This window comes from Camelus bactrianus, chromosome 1 (genome assembly GCF_048773025.1).
Source record: "Camelus bactrianus isolate YW-2024 breed Bactrian camel chromosome 1, ASM4877302v1, whole genome shotgun sequence".
Taxonomy (NCBI): Eukaryota; Metazoa; Chordata; class Mammalia; order Artiodactyla; family Camelidae; genus Camelus; species Camelus bactrianus.
The window spans coordinates 9,351,083-9,379,067 of record NC_133539.1 but is presented as its reverse complement, the minus strand read 5'-3'; the positions used below and the strand labels follow the sequence as shown (position 1 = coordinate 9,379,067).

The following is a 27,985-nucleotide window of genomic DNA, read 5'->3' as shown; positions in this document are numbered from 1 at the left end:
TGAGCTCCCCGTGGCTGCTGGAACAAAGTAGCCCAACCTGAGCGGCTTCAAGCAATAGAAACCCTTCATCTTACAGTTCTGGGCACCAGAAATTTGAAACTGTGGTGTCATGGGGCCATGCTTCTTCTGAAAGCTGTCAGGGAGACTCGCTCCTGCCTCCCCCAGCTCCTAGTGGTAGCCATCAGCCCTTGGTGGTCCTTGATTGGCAGCTGCATCACTCCAGTCTCTGCCCAAATCGTCTCTTTTCGTCAGGACATCAGTCATATCGGGTTAGGGCCCACCCCTAGGACCTTACCTTCCTTGATCACATCTGCAAGGACCTTATTTCCAGAAAAGGTGGCACTCACAGGTACTGGGGTTAGGACTTGAAGGTATCTTTTGGGGGGACAGGTTTCAACCACAACAGGCACCTCACCTTGTGTGTTGACATCAGCCCACACCCAGGCCTTCCCCTGGGCTCCTGAGGGCAGGGAGGGCAGCCCTCCTTCCCACCATGATAACTGAGCCCCTTCCCCTTGGTTCACATTCTGAAGTGGGATTTTTTTTTTTCCCCTGCATCTCAGTCCTGTAGGACGGAGATTAGGCTGTGTGAGTAGGAAGTGCGCGTGTGTGTCCTTGTGCATCTGTGTGTCTGCGTGCATGTGTGTGGCTGTGCATGTGAATGTGTGTCTGCGGGCGGGGGGAGGTGTGTGTGAGGAAGGGTGGGCATAAGGGAGGAGTGGGAGGCAGGAAAGCAGGAAGAGAACTGAGCCACAGGAGTGAGGATAGAAGTGAAAAGGGAGAGTAAGTCTTGTCCTGTAACCAGTGGGGAAGTGTGCTTGTGACAAAGATGGGAACATTATGTCTTCGGTCTTAGTTTCATAAGGTAGGCGTATAAGTTAGGATATTGATTCTGCTGCTGTTAAAGCCAACATAACAGTGGCTTAAGGAAGATCGAAATTAGTGTCTCTTTCCTATAAAGCCTGAGCTGGTAGCTGCCCCATGGTGGACGCCCCATGTCATTGCCCAAGGACCTAGCCTCTTGCTGCTTTGCACTCTGTGAATACACTGTCCTTTTCCAGAGCCAGGGCTGGCTCACACCTCACCCAGTCCCACTGGGAAGAGAGGAAGGGGAGTCGAGGAACATCCTTTCTTTCTCAAGGATCACTCGGAAACTGCGCACATCACTCCAGTTCTACCGGCCAGAACTTTGTCGCGTGACCTCGCCAGCTGCAAGGGAGTCTGGGAGACACAGCTCTTAGTCTCAGAGGCCACGGCCTAGGGATGCTGCTGGAATTGACAAGGCAGACACAGACACCGGAGAACTGCTGACAGTCGGTTAGAGGAGGAATGTAATTTCTAGAAATATAGTGTTGTTAATCCACCCCTCACCCCTTACAATAGAAAAAAAAAACCAATTACATCCATATGATAAAGAGTACAAGGACCTTGTGATTAGAAAAACCAGATCATCAGGGAGACTCGGTCTAGTTTAAACCAGTTGTGGCGGGTCACAACGAAGGCTTCCTCTCGGGAAGGTATGCATTGGGTCGTTCGGCAGCCAGCTGGTTTTCAACGACGTAGCACGCCCTGCAGCTCTCCAGAATCCGCTCCTGGAAGTACGCCTTGTCCTTCTCCTGCCAGGCGTCAGACTCGATGTACACGTTGAATGGGTCTCGGGAGTGCTCCAGTTTCTTGGAGCGGATGTAACTCAGCATGATGCCCAGCGTGAAGAAGCCGAAAAAGCCAAGAACCATGAGGATGTAGAGGGCGGCCAGCCTGCTGTCATCATGACCGGGGGCCCTGCGGGCCAGGCCGGATGAATTGCTGCCCTGTTGAACTGTCCCTTGCCACAGCGTGGTCAGAAAGGGCGTCACGGCTGTGGCATTGGGCAGGATCATCCTGGCCTTCAGGGTTTCAGTGCTGGACAGGGAGCTCCCCCAGGAAAACCTTCTAAAAGAAAAGCGCAACCTAAGTCAAAAAATATGTACTGTCCTTCCCCCTCACGCAGACACACATGCACACACACATGGGCACACAATTTAAAAGAAAATCTCAATGAGAGAGGTACCCTACCAGACACATCAGTCATGGTGTGTGCCCCCGCGGACCTGCACAGTCTCCTCTCTTGATCGAGCAGCTGATCAGTTGATTCACCTTTATTTCTGTTCCCCACTCCCAGCCCTTAATTCCACAGGTGATCACCAGAACGAGCTCCCTTAATACACACATTGTATCGAATGGGTGCATTTCAGTGTATGTGCTGTGGACCAAATTGTGTCCTCCCCCAATTCACTCGTTCAAGCCCTAACCCCTACTGTGATGTAGCTGGAGGCAGGGTCTTTAGGAGGGAATTAAGGTTACATGAGGTCAGAAAGCTAAAGCCTTAATCTGAGAGGACAGTGGCCTTAGAAGAAGAGGGAGACCCTTGGTCTGGGTCCCTGTCTGGCACTGGGACTTTTAGAAGCTTCCCAAGTGATCTTACTTGGTAGCGTCGACTGAGAACCACAGAGCCATGGTCTTGACCCTCAGGAAATAGACCAGTCAGTCTTTTGTGCCGCAAGGGAACCGGAGGAACTTTGAAGAAGAGAAGTAATAGTTTCATAGCATAATTTTCAAATCTTGTTTGCTTTTCGGATTTTATTTTTCAGTCTTGCACATCCCTGATGTAATGTGAAGAGAAGGTGCAGAGAGAAATTCTCAAGCCACCCCCGTGACCTCAGCTCCCCCCACCCTAGCTCACGCTGGCACCTTCAGTTTTGATGAGCATGTCGGAGCTTCATACTGGACCAGAAAAGCCAAGTTAATGAACGGCCTTTCACATAACAACTCTGCATTTTTAAAGAAAAATCTTTTTCTTACTTTACACTTAATTGATTATACTGCTTTTGCTAAATGCCTTCTGTGCCCCCAAGGCCTGCATGCTGGGTCACATGATATTTTTGCCAAATGAGCCACAAAATGAGTTTGGCAACATCCTGTAATGGCCAGCATGGTGTAAATGACACAGGACTCAACCTACATGAACACTGGGGGCTTAACTTTCGTTCTCCAATTTCACATCCATTATAATGCCAAAGCATTGCCCCCTGGCCACAGTTTAAGACTGTGGGACTCAAATGGGTTTGGAGACCAGCTGATCCAACAGTCTTAACTTGGTAGACAACTGAGTCCCCTGGAGGTGAGCTGACTTGCCCAAGGTCATGACTCCTATCAAAATACATCTAAATGTTAATCTTTTAGCCATGGACTCACATTTTATTAACATAGAAAAGGGAATTCCCAGGACCTTGCAGAGAGAAGGCAGATTATTTGGGCTCAAAGGAACGGAGGAGCTGGCCACTTGTATCAGGTGAAACTGGGTCTACCCAACTGGGGGCTGGTTTCTGACCTAAATCTGCCATCAGAGGACCCCTCTCCCCGACCGGGGAGAATCATAGCTTTTTGTAGCTTCCAGGATGAATAGGGAGCTGAAGGAGGCAGAAACAGCAGGAACCAGGAAGGTTCAGCTCCAAACACAACCAGTTTGATGCTCAGAAAGAAGGGGTGGGGTGTTCTAGAAGTTTCTGCTTCTGCCTGTTTGAGCCTTCATGAGACATAGACACTGCTCCTAATCAAAGTTAGTGTAATTTTTTTTTCTTTAAAGTTTAAACCGAGAGCTGCTGGCCTACTGAGAACCACTCAGAATCTGGGGCTCTGGGCAGCTGAGCTGAGCTGAACAGCCACAAATGGAGGCCAACTGGGCCTCCAGTGCCCCAGGGTTCTGCAAGCACCCCCGCGCACCCAGAGGAGGGGGGCAGCGGGTGATGTCACCCCCTTCCCGGCACACACTGCCCTCCTGCATTTCCCTACGTGTTCCAGCTCCGGCTCCTATCAGCGCTGATAAGAGCCTGGAGGCTTTTAAAACAGATTTCCTAGTACTGCACCCCCCCCTCCCCATTCGTTCTATGTGCTTACAGAAAGAGGAAGGCTTTTGTGGCTGACTCCAGCCTCTCTTTTGAGAGGGAAAGATTCTGGGGGCAAGTCGGGGAAGGCGGAATGTCTGATCTCCAGCTAAAGGATCTGAGTTCCAGCCCTGGCTTAGCCCTAGACAAGCCACGGGGCTCTCTGGGACCTGAGCTCACTTACCCAGGTGGGATGGGGACGACATGCCTGTCATTCTTAACAGCATTCCTTAAGTATCCCTAAAAGAGCATCCAGTCTTGAAGCAGAATTGCAGTAGGAACAATTATGGATAAGCTTAATTTGGGTGACTATAATCTTACTGTCAAAAATTCTGTGAGCCAATTTTCTTTGGAAATAACTGTCAACTGTTTTCATCTTTATCACAGCACTAGCTCCAAATTCTGGAGATGTATTTACCTCCTAGCAGAGAAGAAGCCAGTGGGACCCAGACCCTCCCAGGCAGGCAGCTGCCTTTGCCTTGGGCTTCGCACCTTCCTCTGTCCCGAGAGGGGAGTCACTAGGCGGCGGGGCCTCCAAAACTCAGGGTGAAACTGGTGCAGAAGCACAGCATCCGGCTGTCCTCACAGATCTGAAAAGGGCTTTCTGTCGCCTCCCTGCTGGATGTGGGGTGGGGCTCTTGAGTCTGGTCACAGGACCAAGAGCTTCCCAGACCTCTCTGCATGTGACCGAGAGGAGCTTTGGGATGTGAAGGACAGAAATGTGAACCAGGGAGCCGAGGAAAGGGACCTGGTCAAACTCAACATGGGAAAAAGTACAAGCATGTTGGCGTGGAGGGTTTCCAGACTCCAGCAGGGTAGCTGAAGTCCCACAGAAGGAAGAAACTCACCTTCAGCAAATTAAATGAATTTGGGGAGCCTCAGTTTCCTCATCTGAAAACTGGGAAAAATGGAACCTCCTCTGACTATACCACAGAGTTTTGGGAGGCATGGAATAAGCCCACAACTTCCGTATCTCTTGCTTTTGATGCTCTCTCTGCAACAGGGGCACAGCCACCATGTTTGCTTGCTAAAATCCTACTGGTCTTCCAAAAGCGGGCTCCTATGCCAACCTGGATACGAAGCCCCTACCAGATGTCCCCTCCCCTCCCCTCCTTTGAACCGCTCATATCATCTGTGCGCTTGTCTGTACACTTCCTTCCAGAAGCTCGAGAAGAGGTGTTTTGCTCACCTTATCCCCACTCCAGCACCCAGAATGATTCCATAAGGGGTTGCTGAGTTGAACAAGGATGCAAAGCATTAAATTCAATTCAACTACAATGTGACTGTGAGAGGAAATAATAAAGTGTAAGACGCTCTGGAAAGAGCTCAGTGGGCAACCAAATGAAAACCTCTCTAATGTAGTATAATAGCATTGAAATTATTTTCGTGTTTATTTTATTAACATTATTTATTTTGTATTTTAAAATTTATACTATTAATATAGTTATATATGTCTGCATCCCACCTTATTTCTAAAAAGGTTTAAGGCCATGAGTAATTGCTAATAATACAGCATAGTTTTCATCCCTCCTCCCTACTCATCACCCTTATCTTGCTGTCCCTTTTTCCAGAGTACTTACCACCTGCTGATATAGTGCAGTTTTCTTGTTTATTATGTTCATTGTTTATTGTTTGTCTTCCCAAACAATAAGCTTCTGTAAGCTATTGAGGGCAGAGATCTTTGCTTGGGCAGTTCCCATGTATCCCAAAGACCAGAACGGTGTCTGGTATATGGTAGGAGCACAGTAAATATTCACAGGACGCAGACATGCATGCGTGAATGAGCAAATGTCCCATTCAGCCACCAGAAGCACGAACCACACAAACTGTCTTACCAGCTCCACCTTCAGAGACTTAAGATGACAGGAGTGAGTCTCCTTTGATGTCCTCACAGTGCGCTTTGTTTTCAAAACAATCCACTTCTAATAACCTGTCCAAAACAAGACATATCGGAACTGAATATTCTGGACACTGAGAATGCCTTCCTCAGATCCGTCCTCAGCTCATCTCTCACGGGAGCAGGAAACCGAGCAGAGCAAGCAGAGGGGGTGGCCGCTCCCCCCACCCGGTTAGAAGCCCACAGATGAGAATCAAGGAACTTCTTGACAATTCACTCCTCACACATGAGTTAAAGCTGCTGTGTGATCCCAGCAAAGTTCCCCACCGCTGGGACCATAAGTGACAGCTGTGGTTACTGACAAGGCCCTTCTTTAATGGAGCTGGAAGCTCCTTCTCAACCTAAAAGTGGACTCAGGTCACAAATAGCAATCTGGAAAAGGGGGCGGGGGGGGAGGGGGTAACATGTGATAGACTCCCACATGGCACATGACTGCTACTGGCTCAGCTTTCTTCCAAAAGTTCCACACTTTCCCCAATTACTGCAATCGAGATGAGACACCAGCAATGTGCCCTGCATCCCATGCCTCTTCCCCGGGGGAGACGCCAACCCCAAGAACCTTTCTTGTCCCCCGACTCCCGCAGAAAAAAAAGAAAGAAAAAAAGTTCCCTTTGAGGCCATGTGTGTATGCAAGCATTGCCCGAACTGGAGGTCTCTGAAACCAGGTGGGGACGGGATCCTGGGCGAGGGGAGGGAGGTTTAGTTTTCTTTGGATGTTTTTAGGTATTTCCCTGATTTTCTACAAGAACGACTGTAATTTAATCACAATGGGGAAATGTCGTTATTTGGGGGCATGAGTTCTAGGCGCGTGAACAGGGCAGAGGGAAAGGAGGCTTCAGGGCGAGCCATCTATTCCGTCGCCTCCGGCCTGGGGGCACCCTCTGTGGCCCGGGGGCTGGGACCGGGTCCCCGGAGCCCCCTCAGGGTCGCCAGACTGGGGAGCCGCAGGCCGGGCGAGGAGCCGGGAGGCAGGAGCCCTTGACTTACCGGGGCCGGGGCGCCGAGGGAGCCGGGAGCGCAGCGCAGTCCACGCCGGCCGAGCGCAGGGCGCCGACAGCCGCGCCCCGGGCGGCGCGCTCCGGGGGCCAGTGCGCGGGGATGAGGAGGGGGGGAGCTGGGGGGCTGGCGGGCGGGCGGGGCCTCGGGAGCCAGAGGGCGCCCCGCCCCGTCCCCGCCGAGCCCGCGGTCCCCAGGCCACGCCGGGCCAGCCCCCGCCCACATCGACCTTCCGCACCGGCGTCCGGGAGGCGAAAGCACGCGGGGTAGGTGCAGAGCCCGCAGAGAGGCCGTGTTGGAACCGCCAGCCAGCCAGCCAGCCAGACAGCCAGATCCACCCGCCTGTGGGAGTCTGGGGTTGGCAGGCAAGAAGCCGCTGTGACCAAGCGTCCACAGAGGCCTGGAGACCCCCCACCTTCAGCCAGAGATTAGCCAAACACCCCTTCAAACAGCTCCAAGCAATAATTTCAAAGATGCCCAGAACCCCAGCCGACTCCTTTTAGCTGCACCCTGAACCCTAGAAGCGGCCATGCATCTATTCGGAAAGCATTTACTGAGCACTTCCTGACTGCCAAGCTGGGGGTACAGCTGTGGACCAGACAAGTGAAGGTCCCAGTGTGCAGTGGCAGTCTGTGGAGCCACCCACGATTTGGGGACCCTGTTCCTAAGTCCTTGGGGCCATGGGAACAGCCTTTCGGGTAGCCAGGGGCAAACTGCACGATAGCCAGAGTGAACTGGAGACAAATTTGACAGCAGCTGTTCACCAGCTTTGGGGCCAAGAGAGCAATTCCCAAATGACAGACCCGTGAAAGTGCTGGGGAATTAGGTCCAGGCTTGCGGTCTGCAGGCAGGAGCAGAGAAATTAGAGTCCTGACCTAGAGATAGAAGAGATTTTCTGAGGCCCCCACAGTCTTCCTCGGCCAGTCGCTTCTCCTGGGACCTCTGCCTTGGTGTTCTCTTGGGGAAGGAGACCAGTGAAGGCTCTCGAGGGGATCCACGGGGTGTGGCATTGGTCTAGGACTCAGCCCAGATGGCACAGGCGGAGCTGGCACCCCCCTGCACGGTGGGTGCTAGTCTAAACCCACGCAGCCACTTCGGAAAGTCCTAAAACGTCCATAGCCTTGATGTGGACTTACACCATGTAAAATCTATTCTATGGATGAGATCTGAACTGTAGAAAAGCTTTATGCATCGCAAGACCCTATTTTTTTCACGTATTATACTACAGGGACCCCCTGTTGCTACAAGGGGGGTTGTAAATGTTGTCTTAATGACCGCATATAATATTCCAGTATGTAGAATATTCTATCACATGTACCGTAATGAAACCACTCTTCTATTTTGAGACATTTATATTTTAGTTATTGTAAGTAAAACTACAAAGAGAGAGCCTTGTTGGAAGCTTGGCTTCTCTATCCCCGTGGGTGACTCTCACTTCTCAGTGAGAAACGCCTGCAAAGCCAGCAACCTCTCTTGAGCAGCCACAGAGCATAATCCGGGAGCCATAAGATGCTGAAATTACAATACGTCCTTCCCACCAGAAGGCCAAGGGTGAAGGGCACTGAAATCCCTATCCTGCCCGCGGTGACAGGTGAGGAGGTGCAGACTGGGAGGAGAGAGCCCCGCCTCGCTGCCCAGGCTTCCCCCAGGGCTACCCCAGTCCCATCACCATCCCACAGAGATGGCCGGACATGTCCGAGTCTTCTCTGCTGGCCATTCGGTGCTCTCCCATTTTCTGTCCTCCTTCCTTGGCCTGTATCTCCCACCTGATTTGCTTGGTCACAGGAGGTGTGCTTCAAGCTTCCCCCTGGGATTCCTCTTTGCCTGGGGGTCCTGCACACAAGAGGCATCCTTCCCAAATGCTTCACTCACCTGGCATTCTCCTAAAACTCTCTAGAGAGCTGCTCCTGTTTTAAAAAGAAACCACCCACATCCTGCTGAGGGATGGAGTGGGGCCCTACTTGCCGTTCCAGCTCCCCGACCTCGTTTCCCACTGCTCTGCTCCCCTGAGCTCCCACACCAGTGCTGCCCCCATCCTCTGTGCACCGCCCACCTTTTCCAGCTTCAGACCCTTCTCCATGGAGTCTGCCCTCTGCTTCCAGCTTTATGAACTACAGGTTGATGAGTGTCCTCAAATCCCAGATCTTCAGCAAAGGTCTAAGACTAGGGGACACTGGCCAGCTCTGAGCCTCCAGCCATAGCATGCATTTGTTTGCTTTAATTTTGAATTAGTTTTTCAGATTAAGAAAAATTGAGAGCTCTTGTAAGAAATATCTAGATTTTTGACTTCTCTCACAAAACTCAGTGGATCTAGAAACTTCATGCCCATCTTTGGCAGAACAACACACAGCAGGAGCTGATAACATCAGCCTCTTCTCACAAAAATGCAAACTCCACATTCTCCCTGACAAGGACACTTAGCAGATCCCACTTACGGAATGTCCTGCCTGGTTCTGTAAGAGTTCAGTTTGTTACATTTGCTCCAGGCCCTTCCATTCCAGGACAGAGCTTCTGCAAATCCCTTTCTCTGGCCATTCCTTCACTTTGCACACCTGGGAACTCGTTTCCTCATTGAATTGTTCTGGCCTTGCTCATGTGTTGTGTTGCAAGGGCCTTTTGGCTGTTTCAGCTGTCTGTGTTCTGTTTCTCCTTGTAGAGCAGTGGTTCTGAATTTTTCAGGATTCCTCTTGGGAATCTGGGAAAAGTGACACTTTTACCCTGCCGCAGCCTAATGCCACAGGTGCGACATTTTACCTACAATTCGGCAGACCGGTGAACCCTAGAGGTGCGATTCTTGGCCGCAGTGTTAGGAACTGTTGATTTAAGGCATCTCCCATAAAACAAATTCAACTCTAGCATCAATTCTATTGGTCTTTACCGTGTATGATGCTCAAAAATTGCCACTGCTTGTTGTCTGATGGGTGGGCAGCAAGATTGTCCATCAAAATAGTCATTTAAGCTGCCTCTGCCTAGGTCTTGGGGGCAGCTGCACTAATTTTTGCCACCCTTGAGTCAGTCAAAGAAGACTATGGCTGGATATGGACCCTCTGATTCAGACATGACAGCTGCCCTTGCCTTTGACAAATAACCACACTTTCACCTTGTTATGGAAAGAGCACAGATCTAATTAAGAGAACTTTTTCCAAAGAAATAACAGTGTTGGTTTACCTCGCTCTGCCTCTCTCCACCCCTTTATGTCCTGGAATAATGCTGTGCTGATAGGAACATGGATAAATTAATTACAGCTTGGAATGTTATTTATGGCCTAGAAAGGACACTAAATCTACACATACGGTGTTTGACATTTGAATACAAACATTGTCCTTATGTGTTTTTTTTTTTAAACTCGGTCTGTCCAGTGTACACTGACATATGTATAATCCCTTTGAACGCCGTGGATTTAAAATCACAAAGGTAACAATATGCTGAGTGTTTTACTCAGCCAAAGAACAAGGAGCCGCAGGAATGAGATTAGCATCTCTTCACTTCCTTGCGTGTCTGATATTATTTTGGTGCACCTCCAATTCCCGATAACACAGAAGCACTCTTGTGGCCAGCGTGCCTCAGATGGAAGGACGTTGGCAAGCCTGAATTTAAAACCAGGGCAGGCAGCCTTTCTGGGAATGCATGAAGGTCACTTTTTAGAAACGGGGCTATTCACAGCCATTGTCATAGTTTCTGTGTTATTTCAACCAGGACCTTCAGCCTGGAAGCCCAGATTCCTGTGGATTTCTGCAGGTCCTCCATGGGGATTGAAGGAATAAGAGAAGAAATCAGAGGTGGTGTCTGGCAGGACTCAAAGGAGGATGAGAGGAAATATATTTGAAGGAAATCTTTAGAAAAGTCAGTTCCAAAATGCCTTTAGGTGCAAAATTTGTCAACAGTGAAAAGATTTTGATGACAATCTTGATCTTCAAACTAAATCCTTATTCTGGGTAATGTCCTAGTCTGGACTCGGACCCTTTTCCTTACGATTTTTCTCAATAGATGAATCTTCTCCTTGGATAATTAGTCAGGTCAATCCACTGCTTACTGTGTTCCTCTTTGGGTAGCATCCCAGAAGGGCATCCAATCAAATGTATGTCCAAATTCTCCCACCTTGCAGATTAGAGCTCAAATGTCCTTTCTCTCACTAACTTCCCCCATGTCACCACTAACACATACAAAGACTTTCTGGCAGAAGTGATGTCTTCCTGCTGGGGACCACTGTGCAGATGCCAGCAGCAGCTGGGTGTCACCACTGACCACGGCCCTCTGCCTGTGGTGCTCTCAGGACTGCTCTTCTCTTCTCAGTTCTGAAGCCCCTATCAGGCCAGCCCACATCAGCTATTACCACAAGAGTTTCCTGGCCAATCCCTTGGCCCAGTCCAACCCTCTTCATCCATCCTTGCATGGTCCACTTCACCACTCTTCATTTTCTACCCTACATGTCAGGAATCAGTGACCATGTTGGCTCTCCTGCAATAAAAGATTCTACCAAAGGATTTGCCTTTCAGTCCTCTGCTACGACCAGCACAGAGCTAGGCATGTGGAAGGGGATTCCTAGACATTCCTATCCATGATTTGGGGGATACCCCTTTCTGGACCAGTCATAGACCAGTCATAGACCAGACTGTATGAGCTGGTGGTGTCTGAGCATGACAGAGCCTCAATGAACACTTGCTGAGTTAAGCTGAATTGAATGGAATGCTGGAGCATGGAAATTTGGGCTGGAAAGGTAAATGGGAGGAAGAAGTGAGAATGACAGTATCTAAATTAAAATCCAGCATTGTGACAGCAGATCAGACCTTTTCTCCTCTGGTACTATTCTGGAAATCACAAAATGCTCAAGGTGTCCTAAGCATTGCAAAATTGGTCAAGGGATTTGTCTTTAGTAAATGCCATGATTGTTCAGTGTTCTGTTTCTCTTGGCAGCAAGAATGAGTGAAAGGTAAAATGGGACGAGCTCTGGAGTGCTGTGTTGGGGTACAATCTCTGCAGGTAACCATAATCATCCATTTGCTAACCCTGAATTGAAGCACTTGAATTCTGTTTCTTGTTTTGCCCATTTGTCACTTGGGGTAATAGGAACACCTGCTCTGTTTGACTCATTGCATCGGCGTGATGAAGTAAATCAGCTTCTTTAAATCCCTGTGTGACAAGGCAGTGAATTGAAAATAAAAAAGATAGGGAAGAGTGTTTTGAACAAGACAGCTCAATGAGTTCTTGCTTTGATCCATCGTTTAGCTCTGAACACAAAGCCATGACAGATAAGATCTAAAAATAGAAAGCTAAAAAGAAATGTCTGGCTCAACAAAGGCAGAAGAAAACCGCCAGAAGCCTCTGACCCACTGGGCTCTTTGTCTAAAACCGGCAGGGAGGTTGGCTCCTGTGTGACAAACCCAAGACACAAACATCCAAGATGGCAGACAGGAACAAAGGACATTGCTTGAAGTCAGAAACTGGGGTGGGAGCCCTGAAAGAAAGAAATCATGGCTTACCATTACCTGGAGACCAAGATTTTCGAAGAATGAGGATCTAGGAATGTAGGGCTGGCGACCCAACCCCCAGCCAAAAACTGAATCTAGTCATGTACTGGTCTCATGATGCCATGAATGTCCCCGCAGTTGCTGTGAGTGAGACAGAAGCCCCAAACTGCCTTTACAACATCTGGTGCAGGATGAAATCCCAGAGTCCAGGTGAAAGCTATCACAAGATGATCATCAGAAAAGACCTCACTGGGTGCGGTGGAAGCAGGTGGGCGGAAAAAAATGAAAAGAATAAAAACAAAAACCTCTCTCAAAATGAGCCTCAAAATAAGAATTCTAAAACATGTGAAGAAATCTAATATGAAGGGCAGTCAAAATTCTTCACTCATTTTATGAAGCTAGAACTCTCTAATATGAAACTACATAAGGACTGGATGAAAAAGGGAAATTGCAAGCCAGTACCACTCCTGGAAATAGATGCAGAAATGCTAGATAAAATATTCGCAAACTGAACCCAGCAGTTCTAAAATAAACACTGTATCATAATAGAGGTGGGTTTACCCCAGGAACACCAAGTTAGTTTAACACAGTATAATACAAGAAAATCAGTGGGTGTAATTAACATATTACTAGAATTAATATTAATATTAATATTATGATGTGATGGTTAATTTTATGTGTCAACTGGACTACCACGTAGTGCCCAGATATTTGTTCAAACCCTGTTCTGGGTGTTTCTGTGAGGGGGTTCTGGGATGAGATTCACATTTAAATCACAGAGTGAGTAAAGCAGATTACTCAGGGAGGGTGGGCTTTATCCAATCAGTTGAAGACTGGGATAGAACAAAAGACTGACTCTCCCATGAGCAAGAGAGAGTTCTTCTGCCTGCCGTTTCTTCCTGGCTTACTGCTCTTCGCTCTTCCATGGCAGCACCTGTCAGAAGAGAGCACAGAGCCCACTCCCAGGGCCAAGGCCCACACCGACCACAGGCAGGCTAAGCAGAGGAGAGATTGGTTCTCTTAACCCCCAGAAAACACCCTCCTACCACTTAGGAGAAAAACTGTCCAAATACCATTTATGCTTCTCAGAACCAGCCGGATCACCTCCCAGGGTCTAATAGTAGGCACTCAATAAAGGTTTGAAGAATTTAATTCAGAACTTTTCAGTTGTTCTTGGGGCATATACATTGAAGTCATAGCGTGGTTCTGGGCTATCAGACTATACAGTGACATGGAGATAAGACTGTTAGCGAAGCTAAAGAGCTATTATTGGTGCCTCATCTGTGTAAAAACGATAGCAGAGAGGAAACATCTGAATGTATAAAAGAAGACAGCACATACCCATTCAATATATGAATTTTTTCATCTGCACAAAAATATTTAGGATATTCTTCAAAAGAAAAAAAAAGTTGCTTTTTCCTTTTCCTGTAGGAAGTTACAATTGTTTTCACCCAGAGTCTATGTGGGGCTTGATTTACCCTTCCTGCATCGGCTGGAACATGGATTACAGATTTGATAGAAAAATAAATCCTGTTTTTGATTTTTTAAAGAATTTATATATCAACAATAAATACTTAGTCAATAAGACTTCATATATCTGAAAACTAAAGAACCAATGTGCCTACTTAATTCATTGGTTAAAGAAGAAAACATAGTGAAAATAATAAGATATTAAATGACATAGAGAGTGTTATATACAAAAACCTCTGGGTTCATAAAGTAGTTCTTAGAGATAAATTTATAGCATTAATACATTTTTAAAAAGAAAAATAATATGAAGTAAATTAAATTTAACTCAAAAAGCAAAAGAAGAACTGTGAGATAAACTAAAGAAAGCAGAATAAATTAAATTTTAAACTAAGAACAGAATTGAATAAAAAACAGAATAAAGAAAAATAGAAAGGCTCAAATAAATGAAAAAAGCCACCCAAGAAATAAAATTTGAATATTGAAAAGAAATATTTGTCCAGAAAAAAATAAATTTCCAGAGTTAATTCATAAATAAATATGATTTCGGCAGAAAGCTAGAATTTATAAAAAGATATCAATTCAGTGAATGGATTGAGTAGCAGATTAGACACAGCTGAAGAATGGATTCATGAGTTAGAAGAAGTAGGTTCAAAATACCTAGAGTGAAGCGCAAGAGAAAAAATAATGGAAAAGTACAAAAAAGGAGTATAAGAGATAAGGGGGAAAGGACTAACGCAGGTACAGCTGGGGTCCTGGAAATAGAGAAGAAGGTAAATGGAGCAGAAGAACTATTTGCAGAGATAGGGACTGAGAATTTCCCAAAACTGATTTCAAAAAACCAAGCCACAGGTTAAAGCAGTATTAAAAACATCAGGCAGGGGGGCGGAGGGTGGGAAGGGATAGACTGGGATTTCAAAATTGTAGAATAGATAAACAAGATTATACTGTATAGCACAGGGAAATATACACAAAACGTTATGGTAGCTCACAGAGAAAAAAATGTGACAATGAGTGTGTATATGTCCATGTATGACTGAAAAATTGTGCTGAACACTGGAATTTGACATAACATTGTAAAATGATTATAAATCAATAAAAAATGTTAAAAAAAAAGGCAGAATTACTTCAAAGAAAGTCGCGCATAGGCACATCATAATACAAATGCAGCAAACAAAAGACAAAGACAACATCTTAAAATCAGACAGAGGGAAGAAAAAGATACGTAACTTCAAAGACTCATCAATGAGATAGATACCTTATTTCTCGAAAGAAATGATGGAATCAAAAAAAAAAAAAAAAAAAAAAGACACCTGCCAGCCTAGGATTCTATACACAGTGAAAAATATCCTTTAAAATTGAAGGCAAAAGAAAGACTTTAATCATTCAAGGAGAATCTTGTAACCTCTGGTGTTGTCACTAAAATAATAATGAAAAATGTACAGACAATAAATTAATAATGGGGAAATATGAAATAAAGAAAAATACTTCATTAATCCAGAAAAGGAAAGAAAGAAAAGGAACATAGACAGGTGGGGCTAACAGAAAATAATTATTTAGATGGTAGACTTAAACCCAAATGCACTAGTAATTATATATAAAAAGCTTCAATTAAAAGGCAAAGATTATCAGGCAGGATAAAAAAAAAAAACCTGCTATATGTCCTTTGCAAGAGACGCTTTTTCAATGTAAGGGTACAGCAATGCAGAAAGTGAAAGAACAGACAACAATATGCGATGCAAACACTAAACAAAAGAAGGTTGGTGTAAGTGTGCTAATACGTGACATAATAGACTAAGAGGCATAACAGATAAGAAGGAGCATTTCGTAATGATTATACTCAGTTCATAAAAGAGATATCAAAGTTCTAGATTTGCATGTACTTAATATATCATCAATGTATAAAGCAAAAAATGTAGGGAAAAAAGGAGAAAAAGACAAATCTACAAACAGAGTGGAATTTTAACACATTTCTCTCAGGAACTGATTAAACAAACAGATAAATGGTGGTACCTCCATATAATGGAATATTACTCAGCAATGAAAAGAATGAGTATCAAGCCATGAAAAGACATGAAAGAATCTTAAATGAATATCGCTAAGGAAAAGAAGCCAGTCTGAAAAGGGTACATATAGTATGATTCCAGTTCTATGACACTCTGGAAAATGTAAAACTGTAGACACAGTGAATTGATCAATGGTTGCCAGAATTTGGGAAGAAGGAAGAAAGGAGGTATACCACAGGGGATTTTTAGGGCAATAAAATTGCTTTAATAGTGGATACAAGATATATCATGCATTTGTCAAAAGCTATAGAACAAAGAGTGAAATTTGATGATTGCAAATTTTGAAAGAATTGTTTAAAAAGTTGAGGGAATCCTGGGAAAGAATGTAGACTAAAACAACAGAGGTTAACTGATTACAAAAATATGAACCAACTTTGCTGAAGGGGATGGGTAGGTGGAGTGGGAGCAGATGTTGCTCTAAGTATCATTGAAAATGAGTGACATCTCTAAGACTGAAGGCAAAAGGAACTGCATATGAGCTCTGTACCCTAGTTGGTAAAGCTGTGTCCCTCAGGGTACTCCTTAACAATTCTGATACTGCTATACATGTGGACTGGAATGGAACAATCTTGTAAATGGATGGCAGAAGGTGGGACCAGGTTTCTCACTATTCGTGTAGGAGTTTATAGGGGGAAAGGTGTAGCTCAATGGTTGAGCACATGCTTAACATGCATGAGGTCCTGAGTTCAATCCCAGATACCTCCATTAAAAAAAAAAGATAGATAAATTAAATGAATAAATGAACCTAATTACCCCCCACCAAAGCACACAAATCATAAAACAAATGGCTAAGATAGAGTGAGAGTTTATAGCTTAACAAGGATCCCAGCAGCAATTTTCAAACTGACAAGTGTGGTGTGAGAAATTAGGAAAATGTTTCCTCTGGGGAAGGGAGCAGATGATGACCAGAAGATGTCCCATGCAGGGCTTCTGGGGTGCAATTAACATTCTGTTTCTCGATCCAGCTGGGGTTACATGGACATGTCAACTTCATGAAAATTAATGGAAGTGATGCTCATTATTTTTGCACTTTCTGTACAACTCAGTAAATCTCAAAGATGAAAAGAAAACAAGAATGAATGAAGAATGAATGAAGAATGAATGGGAATATGTCTCCACACGGATAAACATAAAGAACGATGTTGAATTTTAAAAGTGATTTGCCAAGTATTATCTAAAGTACACCAATTTTTAAAATTTACCATCAGTAAAACAATCTTGCTTACAGACTTATGAAATTTAGACTAAGTATAAAAGCACACATGAGATTATAAATACCAAATTCATGGTAGCAGTTGCCTCTGCAGAGAGGAAGGGAAATAGAATCAAGGAGCGGGCTGTAGAGGGTCTCACTTCTATTTATAACGTTTTGTGTGTATGAGATATCCGGAACACGTACTGCAAGATGCGAAGTGGTGATATAGTTGCATTCAGCTACATAGGTAATCACAATAGTATCCTCTGTTCTTTTTCCTAATACACATGCGTGTATTTGTTTGTACGTATATATACGGAGAGAGAGAGTGAGCTCTGTAAGAACATGTAACCAATACCACAGAAGAACAGTAACAACCTAGGGAAAATAAAAAGTATTTTGTGAGCAAACTTGGTCTCAGTGTTGATGAAGATGAATGGGTCCAAAGATCCTTTGCGGTATGGAAACCTTTGGTTTCTTTTTTATCAAGAGTTCTAACTTGAAGAGTAATTACCTTTACATTTCACCAGCCCCTTGTTAACATCATATCTTTTGTGAAATATAATCTCGAAGTTTCCTGAAAGATTAATTACACGTGCTGACAACGCTCTTTCGAACTATTGGGAACAGTCCGGTATTGGAGGTCAATGAGAAATCAACCCAGCTGCTTGCTCATTCACTCCGCAGCATGGCCTGGGTGACATATGATGGTGTCTGGGCTAGGCTGGTAGTCTGGGGTGGGGCGGGGGAGAAACAACAAACAAATAGAAACATTTTGAGGCAGAGCAGATGTCTCTGAGGCATTCAGAATTCTCTGAATGGCTCTGAATAACGTAGCAGAGCCCAAGAGTCCACGAGGTGAGAAGTGGAACCTAGGCGGTCAGCAAAGGCTGAGCAGCTGCCTGGAGGCTGGTGTCATTAACTGAGATAGGAAAGATGGGGGTACATTTAGGAAATTTGTCTTTTGAACATGGGAAGTTTGGGATGCCTTTCAAAGTCCAAGTCTAGAACTGGGCGCGTGTACATTGACTCTGGAGGTCAGAGAGGACTCAGGCTGGAGACACACACTTGGTGTCATCCGTGTACCAATGGTACTTAATGCAAGGGGACTTGATGAGAAGAAAACCCTGGAGAAAGGGCAGCTAGAGAAGAGAGGTCTGAAGTTCGTGTCTTGAGATACGCCAGGGATTAGAGTTTCATCGTGGAGTGTGGAAATAATGAAGAACAATCAAATGAGAAAAGCAAAGGCTATTTATTCAGAGCTTTTGGTAGCTAGAGAGTCAGCCACTATCACTTGCATTTTGGCAGAGAGTCAAGGCGGGCAGAGGAGTGGGAAAGCCTCACAGTGGACAAAAGAGAGGGCTTCAGTGTGCGCTGATCAGAGGCCGTGGGCCTGGGGAAGCTGGAGGTGGGGTAATTGGAGCCGGACATCCTGCGTGAATGCTTAAGGCACATATTTGGCTTTCTCTGGTTGGCCTGAAGTTGGAAGTGGGGACAAAAATTGGAAAGCCATCAGTTACTAAGTCCTGGCCACTTGGGGCCAGTTGTTGCCGGAGTTATCGATGCACTTCCTGTATTGTTACTAGGCGTGGCAGTCTGGCTTCTACACGTCTGACCGGCAGCAGGCTGGCTTCCTGGGCTGCTTACGATAGACCAGGGTATGGGTTCCTGGACAGGTTGCTGCAGGTCGTGGGTCAGTGTTCTCTTTTTATATATGATCTGACCATTGTCCATTTGTCTATTCAGTCTCTCAGGAGCATAAAGCAGGAGAGGAGGCTGAGAGCAAAGAGAGATGAGGAAAACCAAGAGAGATACCGCCTTGCAAGTCTGGGAAATAAAGCATCTCCAGAAGGAGGGGTGGTTAACTGGCCAGGTTGCTGAAATGTCTGTTAAGAAGAGGAGGCAAAAGTAGATCCAGGTTTTCTGGATGAAAAAGAGTCACGTCCATCATTCTTGCTGAATTCTCACACATGAGGCACATTTTCCTGCGGCTATGGTTGGAAACTGGAACTAACAGGCTTGAGTTAGGAAAAGAAGAAACTGTCTGTCCCTGTAGGGGGCACCTTACATCAGGGTTGAGGACTGAGCAGTAAACACTGCCCCCTACTGGGGAGAAGTAGTGATTGATTAGCTCACATCTGAGATTTCCACCAATCTGAACCCATGCTCAGGACTTCAGCCCCACAGTGAAGGCTCTTTTATTGCATTTTAGGGAATTCTACTGCCAAATAGATTGGGAAATGGGTCACTCTCCTTCACAGACTTTTAGGAACAAGGGGAAGAAGGTGGAGGACAGCAATCCTGGATTTAATCCCAAACATTCCATCCCAGGAGCTCTGAATCTGCCACAAAACATCAACCACGTGCAGAAATTGTTTAATGATGCTTTTTACCATCACAAATTTGGTTTTCCTTTATCTACGTAATGTAACCACACGATAAAAATTTGTACCAGCAAGAATAGATAAAATTAGCCAGACTTTCTTTCCCCGACCATCCCCCTGTTAGAATTACCTTACACTTGACTTTGATGAGTGGTAGAAGCAGATGGGTCTGCCCCTTCATGAGGGGACACCTGCCTGACTTCTTGGTCTGAACACTAACTCCTGTTCTTCGGGAAACTGATTTAGACTACAGTAACCTAAAAGCAGAGAGAAGGGGACAGGATGACCTTGAGTGATGGTGAGCAAGGTCGAAGCTCCTCTTTAATTCTTCTCAGTCTCTGTCCCTTCTCCCTGGTCTTGCTGCCCCTACCCCAGCCCCGGCCCAGATGGCTCTCACCTGAATTATCCGAAAGCCTACGACCTGGTCCCCAGGCCTGGCTCCTCTCCTGTCCACCCTCCGCACGGCTGCCAGAACATCTTTCAGAATCCCCAATCCTATTCTCCCTCTCCCTGCAAAGTTTCAAGGGCCTTGCCTTCCTCAAAGGCTCCGGTCCGGACTCCCTAGTAACACACAAAAGATCTCTCCACGTTCTGCCCCTGCCAGCAATTTCCAACCTTGGCTGCACTGTAGAATCCTGGGAAGCTTTAAAAACTTCCAGAGGTTCTGGTTTCATCGGTGTGGGGAGAGTCCCAGGTATCTGGATTTTTCATTCACTTCCCCAGGACCTAGTGACACCTCTGGAACTATTTAGAATATTCCAGTGGCTCAAAAATAAGAAAAATGTTTGTGTCTCCAAGGTCACTCCATGCAACATACAGTAGATTTCAGACAGAGAGATGAGGGTGGGGATGAGAAAAGGAAAATGTGGGGACCAGGATCTGGGAAGGCGCTCCTGAGAGCTGGAGAAATGGCAGCTCTGGGACTAGCCAGCGACCCCAGAAGCGAAGTGGCCAGCAGCCAGGAAGGCCAGCCTAGTGGACTACAGGGCAGTTCCACCCCGGGCTTGGGGGACCATCCTCCCAGTGCCCCTCAGTGGATTCTCAACTGTTCCTAATGCCCTGGGCAGTGTAACCGTAAATACAAACAAAAAGATTTTCCCTGGGGCCAAAAGGGAAACTCGCTTTCTTAGAGCATTCCTTTTAGAATTCTTTCTTTGTTTCTTTGAGATGTGTGTAAACCTTTCAGAAAACGAAGTAAGCCTTTTACAGTCTGGCTTCTCCGAAATGCTTTTCTTGGGGGCCTTGGAGCCATCTCCCTGAAATGTGAACAACCAGGCGGATGGTGCCCTGACTCCCTGCCTCTCTGGCTCTAAGTTGTAACTTCCTGCTTTCACAAAGGTACAAAAATTTTAATTTTCTTTAAAATTAGGTGCTTCCTGCCAAATTCTGCTTTGGGGTGGCTGAGAGAGGTGAGACTTTGTCCAGAGTCATCCACCCTCAGCCCAAAGCTACAGGACTCTTTCTGGTCTGCCTCTGCTGTCTTCTGCTCTGGGAAAGGCGAGATAAGCCTGTGTAAAGGCCAGGCAAGGAGCGGCACTACCATGGAAGTTGGACTGCCCAGTAAGCGCACAGCTGAGCAGCCAAGACCATCCCAGATCTCATGGAAGGGGGACCAGGAACTCATATACATATCGCAGCAGAGAGTAGGACCAGGCAAGTCAAGGCTATCTACTATCGTTAAGTTCTGTCCAAAGAAAAAGTGACGGGGAAAGGGCCCCCACAGCCTTGAACACGGCAGTAGTCTGCTGCAGGCAGCGATGAGAGCACGTCCCCAGGCAGACCTCGAGGACTGGTGCTCGCAGCTCCACTGGGAATGGGGAGGGGGCTCCAGCATGGGTGTGGGGACAGGCACCCACTGGTCTGGGAGGATACGCCTGTTGCCAGGACTCTGCTCTTGATATGGTCCTAGAGGTAGATACTCAACTGTCTGAGAAAGAAACTGAGATCATACACTGGTTTCAGCGCCTGCAAAATGGGTTTCAGGACCCGGAGGGCTGGGTGGAGGTGGATGGGAAGGTTTACAGTCCCTGGGTCCAAGAGGCGTGGTTGGTGAGAACATGGGAGAATTAAAGAGTCATTGGAGCCTGGGGATGTAAGGGTTGGTACACAGAAGGAAACTCTGAGTCTGCGGGCCCCGTGCCAGTGCCCCAGGAACAGGTCCAGACAGGAGAACCCACCCCTGAACTATGACCTCACCTCCGCAGGCCCTAGCTCTATAGCTGGAGTGTCCATGACTTCTGCCGACTAATGACGGCCAGCATCTGTTAGTCTTCAGTCAAGGTCCACCTCAGCTACACCCTGGACTCCAGGAACAATGAGTTCAACAAGAATCCCGAGCCTCAGGTTTGCTGTTAGCCTTGGGGAGCAGTAGACCCCAAGGCAGGCTTTGAACTTGGTGTTATCACCAACCAGTGGATGTGGACCTGTAAGTCCCATACTTCAGTAAGAGCGGGAATGTGGCTGCCCTGGGAATTGGGCAAAGACAAGATAAACACTCCATTTCATTTGCTGTTGCAGTGCCAACAATCTGAAACACCTTTCCTTTTTTTGATCGCTGTGGCAGAGTCCTTCCCATCTGTTAAGAGCCAACATTAACATCACACGCTGAAGGAACCTTTCCTGGGTTCCCTAAGGTAGAATGGCCCAATCCTTCCTCTTGCATTCAATCCTTGTTGTTGAACCTGAGTTCTTGTCCCTGACACACAGCGAGGCCAAACAAACCAAAATGTTGGAGTTTGTCACAGAGAAAGGTTTATTGCAAAGCACCAAGGAGGGAGAACTGGGCAGCTCCTGCTCAAAAACCCCGAACTCCTTGATGATTCTTGGGAAGAATTATTACAGGCAAAACTTGGGGGGAGGGGCACAGGGAGTGTGACCTTCCTCTGATTGGTGGGTGGTGAGGTGACAGGGTGGTCTTCAGCCTCCTGGTTCCAGTCAGTCTGGGGTCCTCCACCTGGAGGGGTGGGGGGCCTTAGTTCCTGTAGAAGAACTCAGAGCTATCTTGTTAAGTACATCCCACGAGGTGGAGCCAGGACCCTGGTTCCCATCTGCACTATTGTTTCTTGGCTGCCTTCCCTTTGCTTCTGCCTTCTCTCACTCCTTTAATTAGTAATTGTTTGAATCTACATTTTGGAACTCAGGGAAGATCTAAGAGGCTGACACCATTTTCCTACAAACAAGAAGTGGGGGACGTGGAATGGGTCTTGAACTCGGGAGGGCCCCTCAGAGTCCTGCTCGGTTTCATCCTGGCTGGATTATGAGGATTTGGACTCATCTCTAGCTCCGTCATTTCACCCTGTATTGGCTACTTAGCAGGCACTCAATAACCGTTCAGAGATGAATGAATAAATGAGTGAATGAATGAATTCAACAGGTGAAGACACTGGCCTGAGGGTGGCTTGCCCATTTGACAAAGTCACCCAGCTTGTTAGTTTCTTATCTCTTTGCACCCACCAGGAATAAAGACCAAAACTCAGACTGGCTTTTTGTTGCAGGACATGTCCCATCCTTTATACAGGTGTAGGCTTACCTTGGAGTTCTTTTGTTGGCCACTCCTGATCACCCCTAGTGCCTTCCTGGATGGAGCACACACTGTGCGATGACGAGGAGAGCCTGTGCCCTGCCCCACTCCACCCCCTGCGCTCAGCCCCCTGACCCCACCTGATGACCTGGTCCATCCGTCAGTCGACAAGAGTGCATTGAGGACATGCATGTGCAGTGCAAAGAGTTGTTCAGGGCCCAGGCCTGGGATTGAAATTCAGCCAAGGCTGGTCAGATGACTCTCTGATCAGAAGTCACAATACTTATGAAGCCATGACAGTTTCCCTTAAGAAGTACGGCTCTAGAATTTCTGAGCTTTCCATTCAAATCCCACCATGGCTACCATCAGACATGGGTGAGTTTCTCATCTTCCAAAGTCTCTTTCTTCAGAAAACCACCTGTTTTATTTTAAGGGAAGAACATCCTTATGAAAAGTGAGCACTTTGGGGTCCAGAATTTCAACATGTGCCACCAGACTCCTTCCTTCCCTCTGAAATTTTGGACTAGCTCCTCTCTGTGTGAATTTGCAGCACTCCAAAGGAGTGAGCATGCACATTGAAATGCTTGCCAATACTAACAGTTATCTCCTAGTAAGCCACTCCCATATGCCACTTACACAGATGCAAGAAGATGGAGAAATTTTCATCTAAGCAGTTGGTGTCAAACGTCCTACCTTTGTCGGCAGACCTTGAGCCCTGGCCCTTGTGTCGACTGGCATGGGGCCTTCAGAGGAAGGGGACCCCACTGCATGTTGTGGAGGGAGAAGAGTTTGGATCTAGGTGAGTGTTTGGGGCATGTGGGATTCAAGAGGATAGAGGATGAGGAAGAAGGAGAGGGAGAGTGAGATGGTAGAATGTTCTGCAAGATGAGACCCCCCCCCCCAACCTCTCAAATCCAGATGAATGGCCAATTAAGCACAGGAAAAGGTGCTCAACACCCTTAGTCATCAGGGAAATGCAAACTCACACCACAGTGAGATGCCACTTCATGCCCACGAGGATGACCAGAAAAAAAAAAATCAGATACCAATAAACAGTCAGTCCGGGCAAGGATGTGGAGAAATTGGAACCCTCACACTCTCCTGGTGGGCATGTATGATGATTCAACTGCCTTGGAAAACAGAAAAGCAGTTCCTCAAATGATTAAACATAGAGTTACCATATCACCCAGCTCCGCTACTCTTGGTATTTACCGAAGAGAAATAAAAACTTTGTATGTCCACACAGATACTTCACATGAATGTTCACAGCAGCATTATTCATAAAAGCCAAAAAAAGTGGAAGCAGCCCAAATGTCCGTCAACTGATGAATGGATACACAGAAAGTTGTGTACCTATACAGTGAAACATTATTCAGCCATGAAAGAATGAAGTGTTGATACATTATGACACTGATGAACCTCGTAAACGTTATGCTAAGTGAAAGATGTCAGCCACAGAATATTATATGATTCTGTCCATGTGAAGTTCCTGAGTAAGGAAATGTAGAGAAACAAAGTAGACTGCTGGTTGCTTAGTGCTGGGCTGGGGTCAGGGCAGGGGAAGGACGGGGAGATAGAGGAGACGGGGTGTAGCTAAAGGGTGGGGGGTTCTTTTTGAGGTGATGAAAATGCACTAAAATTGACTGTGGTGATGGTTGCACATTTCTGTGAATATACCAAATACCATTGAATTGCATACATTAAACAGGTGATTTGCATGTATGTGAGTTATAGCTCAGTAAAGATGTTTAAAACGAACAAACCAAACCAAACCCTTCTTTCTGTCCTTTTGATTTCTTGTGGAAGCTGATGACTCAGGCACACTTTGTGACCCAGGAGGTATGAGCCCAGAGGGAAGAGAGCAGGGCTGAGACAGTGTGAGGCCCGAAGCAGCAGGCATCCTGCATGCGCTCAGGGCTTCCTAAGCTACGGAGTTGGAGTTTGAACTCACCCAGGTCTTAGAGACCCGAGCAGGACCAGTTGACATCGGGGTGCAAACAAATGTGCTCTAATTCACGCTGCAACCCCTACGAGCTGGGGATGCGCTGGTTTCCCTGCACTCTCTCTGTTGATGCGTCCTGAGCCCTGTTGAATATCATTATGCAGATTTCTCCATCTCCCCTCTTGTGTGAAAAAAAGGGAAACAAAATGAATGCAAACACCCCCAGCTGGTTACTCCAGCTCAAAAGAGGTCAGACTACACCCCTGAAAAGGGCCTGGCATGGGGTGTCTCCCAGTCACCCCACCCTCAGGACACTCAGTTTCCACCTCCAAGTTGGTAGAAATTCTCGTGTGTTGAGCTCAGTAAGAGAAGACAGAGGGTTCTGAAAAAAATAAATAAATAAACATTTTTAACAACAATATTTTTTTATGGAATATTGTTTAGAAATGATTTCAACATACACTGTCGGCTGAGCGGCACAGCACTTGTATGTTAAATGCCTTACATTATTCAGAGATGCTTTTGCTTCCAGGCCCTAAGGGGAACTCCTCAGGAGTGAATCACTATTGTGCCTTCAGAATTATGTGGCTGCAGTGGTTCCACACTGCAGGTGAAGGTCAAAAACTGGGGAGCCCTACAGACCCCAAGGGGATAACCTTTTGGAAAACTGCTGGGTGTCTAGACTAATCATGTCCTTGAAGTGCCTTCTCATCACTTAGGGATTTCTTGCTTTTGCTTAATTAAACTGGCTGGGTGGGTCGGGCAGATCACAATGTGAACACAGCCAGGGGGCACAGAGATGAGAACCAGCCTCTCCTAGACACACCCTGGGAAAGCCAGGCCCGGGTTTCCGTGTTGGCACACAGATTCTTCATTAAGAAAACACGAACACCCCTGTGAAGTATTCATCTGCCTTAGGTGCCACTCCCCTCCACTGCCTGCAGACTCAGCCCCTCAGTTGTGTTTGGGGGGAACTGCGTCTATCCAGAGTTAAAGAAAAAAGAATCAAGCTGGGTTGTAAGCAATTCATCCAACAGATATTTATTGAGTGACGATTCCATTCTAAGCCCCTGCTGGGTGCTGAGAAGTCAGAGGCAAGTCACTTGAAAGAGCTGGTGAACTGGCTGGGGGTTGGAAGGGAGGCCAACCCCTGGGGTCTAGCTCAGTGGGGTGAGAGCTGTGCTGGGGACTCAGTGGCTTTGCAGCAGCTGGAGCAGGGACACGCAGTTCTCTTTGGTGGGACAGGCAAGGGTCAGGCACTTCCCAAAGGACACGAGGCCTGAGAAGGGTCCTGGAGAACAACCAGAAGCTGGAAGGTCAGAGACAGGCATTGCAGGTGAGACACCGAGGCAGAAGCGTGGCAGGAACGTCCAGAGAAGCGCAGGTACCCGTTGTGCTTACAGCCTTGGCGGGAGGGGAGGAAGAACTCCCAGGGGAGATGGGGGCACCTTAGGAGACTGAGTTTGGACTTCGGCATGAAGATGAAGGAGGTACGAAGGTCAGACATACACATTAGAAAGCTCACTCGAGCAGCACTGTGGAGAATGGTTGGGGGAGCATTGCCTAGAGTAGGGTGAGAAATGATGAGGGTCTGATGGGGTTGGAGCACAGGGGGCATGTCCTAAAGACAGAAGACAGAGTGACCAAAGTGACAGAAGAGGGGGATAAGGAGCCAGAGGCCACCTTCCTTGGCCCTGACTTGAGTCATGGCCCTAGCTTGAGTCACAGGGTGGACAGGGCTGCCACCTGGAAATGCGGATGGGAAATCAGCATGCCCTGCCGGATGTGCAATTCTGGAGTTCCTGAGAGACGGCTGGGTGGGAGAGGGGGCAGGGAACAAGGACCTGATCCAAGAAGCATGTCAAGACTTCTTTCTGAAAGAAGGAAAGCACTTCTCTAATGATGAGAGAAATAAACACACATCAGCACGTCAGCCTCAAATATGTCTCTTGGGAGGATGAAATGCTGGCTCAGGGGTGGCCTATCCCAGATTCTCCCTTGCCTATGAGAGGACCTAATTGAGTGATGGCAAGGAATCTTTGAGCAGTCATATTATGTTTTATACAATTCCTTTCCTTAAAACTCCACTGCGCTTTGAAGTACATTTTACATGTTATGACAACCTAAAAAAAAAAAACCTCCACTGCATCACAAACCACATAGGAGGGGAGAGGGCCACCAGTAACTAGCAGCTTTGGCATATTGAAAGCCCCCTACTCTGGTTTTTAGAACAGGGACTGTGTGTAATGACACTACGATCTGAAATTTCAGGGCATCTTTCTTCGGAGGCATACAAATAGCCTAGCACAACACTTCGGGTCTAGGTTAGCCAATCAGTTTAACTCATGCTTTTGGTGTTTCGGGAAGGCCATCTGTGGGGTAACTCTCTCTTGAAAGTTTTCAGAATAATCAGACATTAGGACAGAACATGTTTTTGAAAACACGAGAAATATGCCGGGAGTGGGGAAAGCAGTCATCGGACACCTTGATAAAAATCTCCGTACACGTGGCTTCGGCGGCCAGGCCCCTGTGGCGGCTGAGCAGGCCGCCCCTCCTGTGTCTGTGGTCTGGGATGGTGGTGAGGATGGGAGCGGTCCCCAGCTGACCTCCTTCTCCTGTCCCGTTCTTGCCTCTGGAGGCCCCACCCCCAGCCACACTGCAGGGTTCGCATCCTCAGAGGGAGGTTCTGTCTTCAGGGTGGTCTCAGGAACTTGGTGGAAATCTTTCTAGTCTCCAACCCCCCCACCGAGCACAGTTGCACTGGGTAAGCTCCAGGCCACAGGGTTCTGGGTCCTCCAGACAGGCCAAGGGGCTTGTGTGGCGGTGAACCAGGGTCCCCTGGCCCTGGCAGCCAGCTTACACGGGCCCTGAAATCTGCAGGCCAGCAGTATGAGCTGTGACCTGCTGGGCCAGCGCCGCGTCCCCTGCACGCAGGCCTTGCCCAGCGCCATGGCTGTCCTCTCCTCTGCAGCACCCTCCCCGCCCCTTTCTCCTCCTCATCTCCATCAGCTTCTGCAGTTGGAAGAAGTTGTGAGTGGGGCTCAAACTACTGCTGTGTGGTTGTAACACCTCCTCCTACTGAGTTTCTCCATCAAGATAGAGAACATTTTCATCGTCCTGAAAAGTT

The 27,985-nt window shown here is 47.0% G+C and overlaps 1 protein-coding gene across 5 annotated transcripts; it reads right to left on the bottom strand.

The window, feature by feature from the left end:
- Nucleotides 1–1,313: 1,313 nt before the first annotated feature.
- On the bottom strand, nucleotides 1,314–6,962 carry KCNE1 (potassium voltage-gated channel subfamily E regulatory subunit 1). 5 transcript variants are annotated; one of them, XM_074359403.1, is made up of 3 exons: nucleotides 6,808–6,962; nucleotides 5,759–5,853; nucleotides 1,314–1,932 (listed from the first exon to the last, which is right to left on the bottom strand). In XM_074359403.1, the coding sequence occupies exon 3, from the start codon at nucleotides 1,878–1,880 to the stop codon at nucleotides 1,491–1,493; it is 390 nt and encodes a 129-aa protein (XP_074215504.1). In that variant the 5' UTR covers nucleotides 1,881–1,932; nucleotides 5,759–5,853; nucleotides 6,808–6,962; the 3' UTR covers nucleotides 1,314–1,490. The 5 variants fall into 5 exon arrangements, with proteins under 5 accessions (XP_074215504.1, XP_074215631.1, XP_074215666.1 ...); XM_074359530.1 differs by having other exon boundaries at nucleotides 1,314–1,929; XM_074359565.1 differs by lacking the exon at nucleotides 6,808–6,962 and adding an exon at nucleotides 6,045–6,179 and having other exon boundaries at nucleotides 1,314–1,929.
- Nucleotides 6,963–27,985: the final 21,023 nt, after the last annotated feature.

What these genes read in the sequence shown, in the direction of transcription:
- KCNE1 (XM_074359403.1), bottom strand. Translation starts at nt 1,880, where the DNA reads ATGATCCTGCCCAATGCCACAGCCGTGACGCCCTTTCTGACCACGCTG.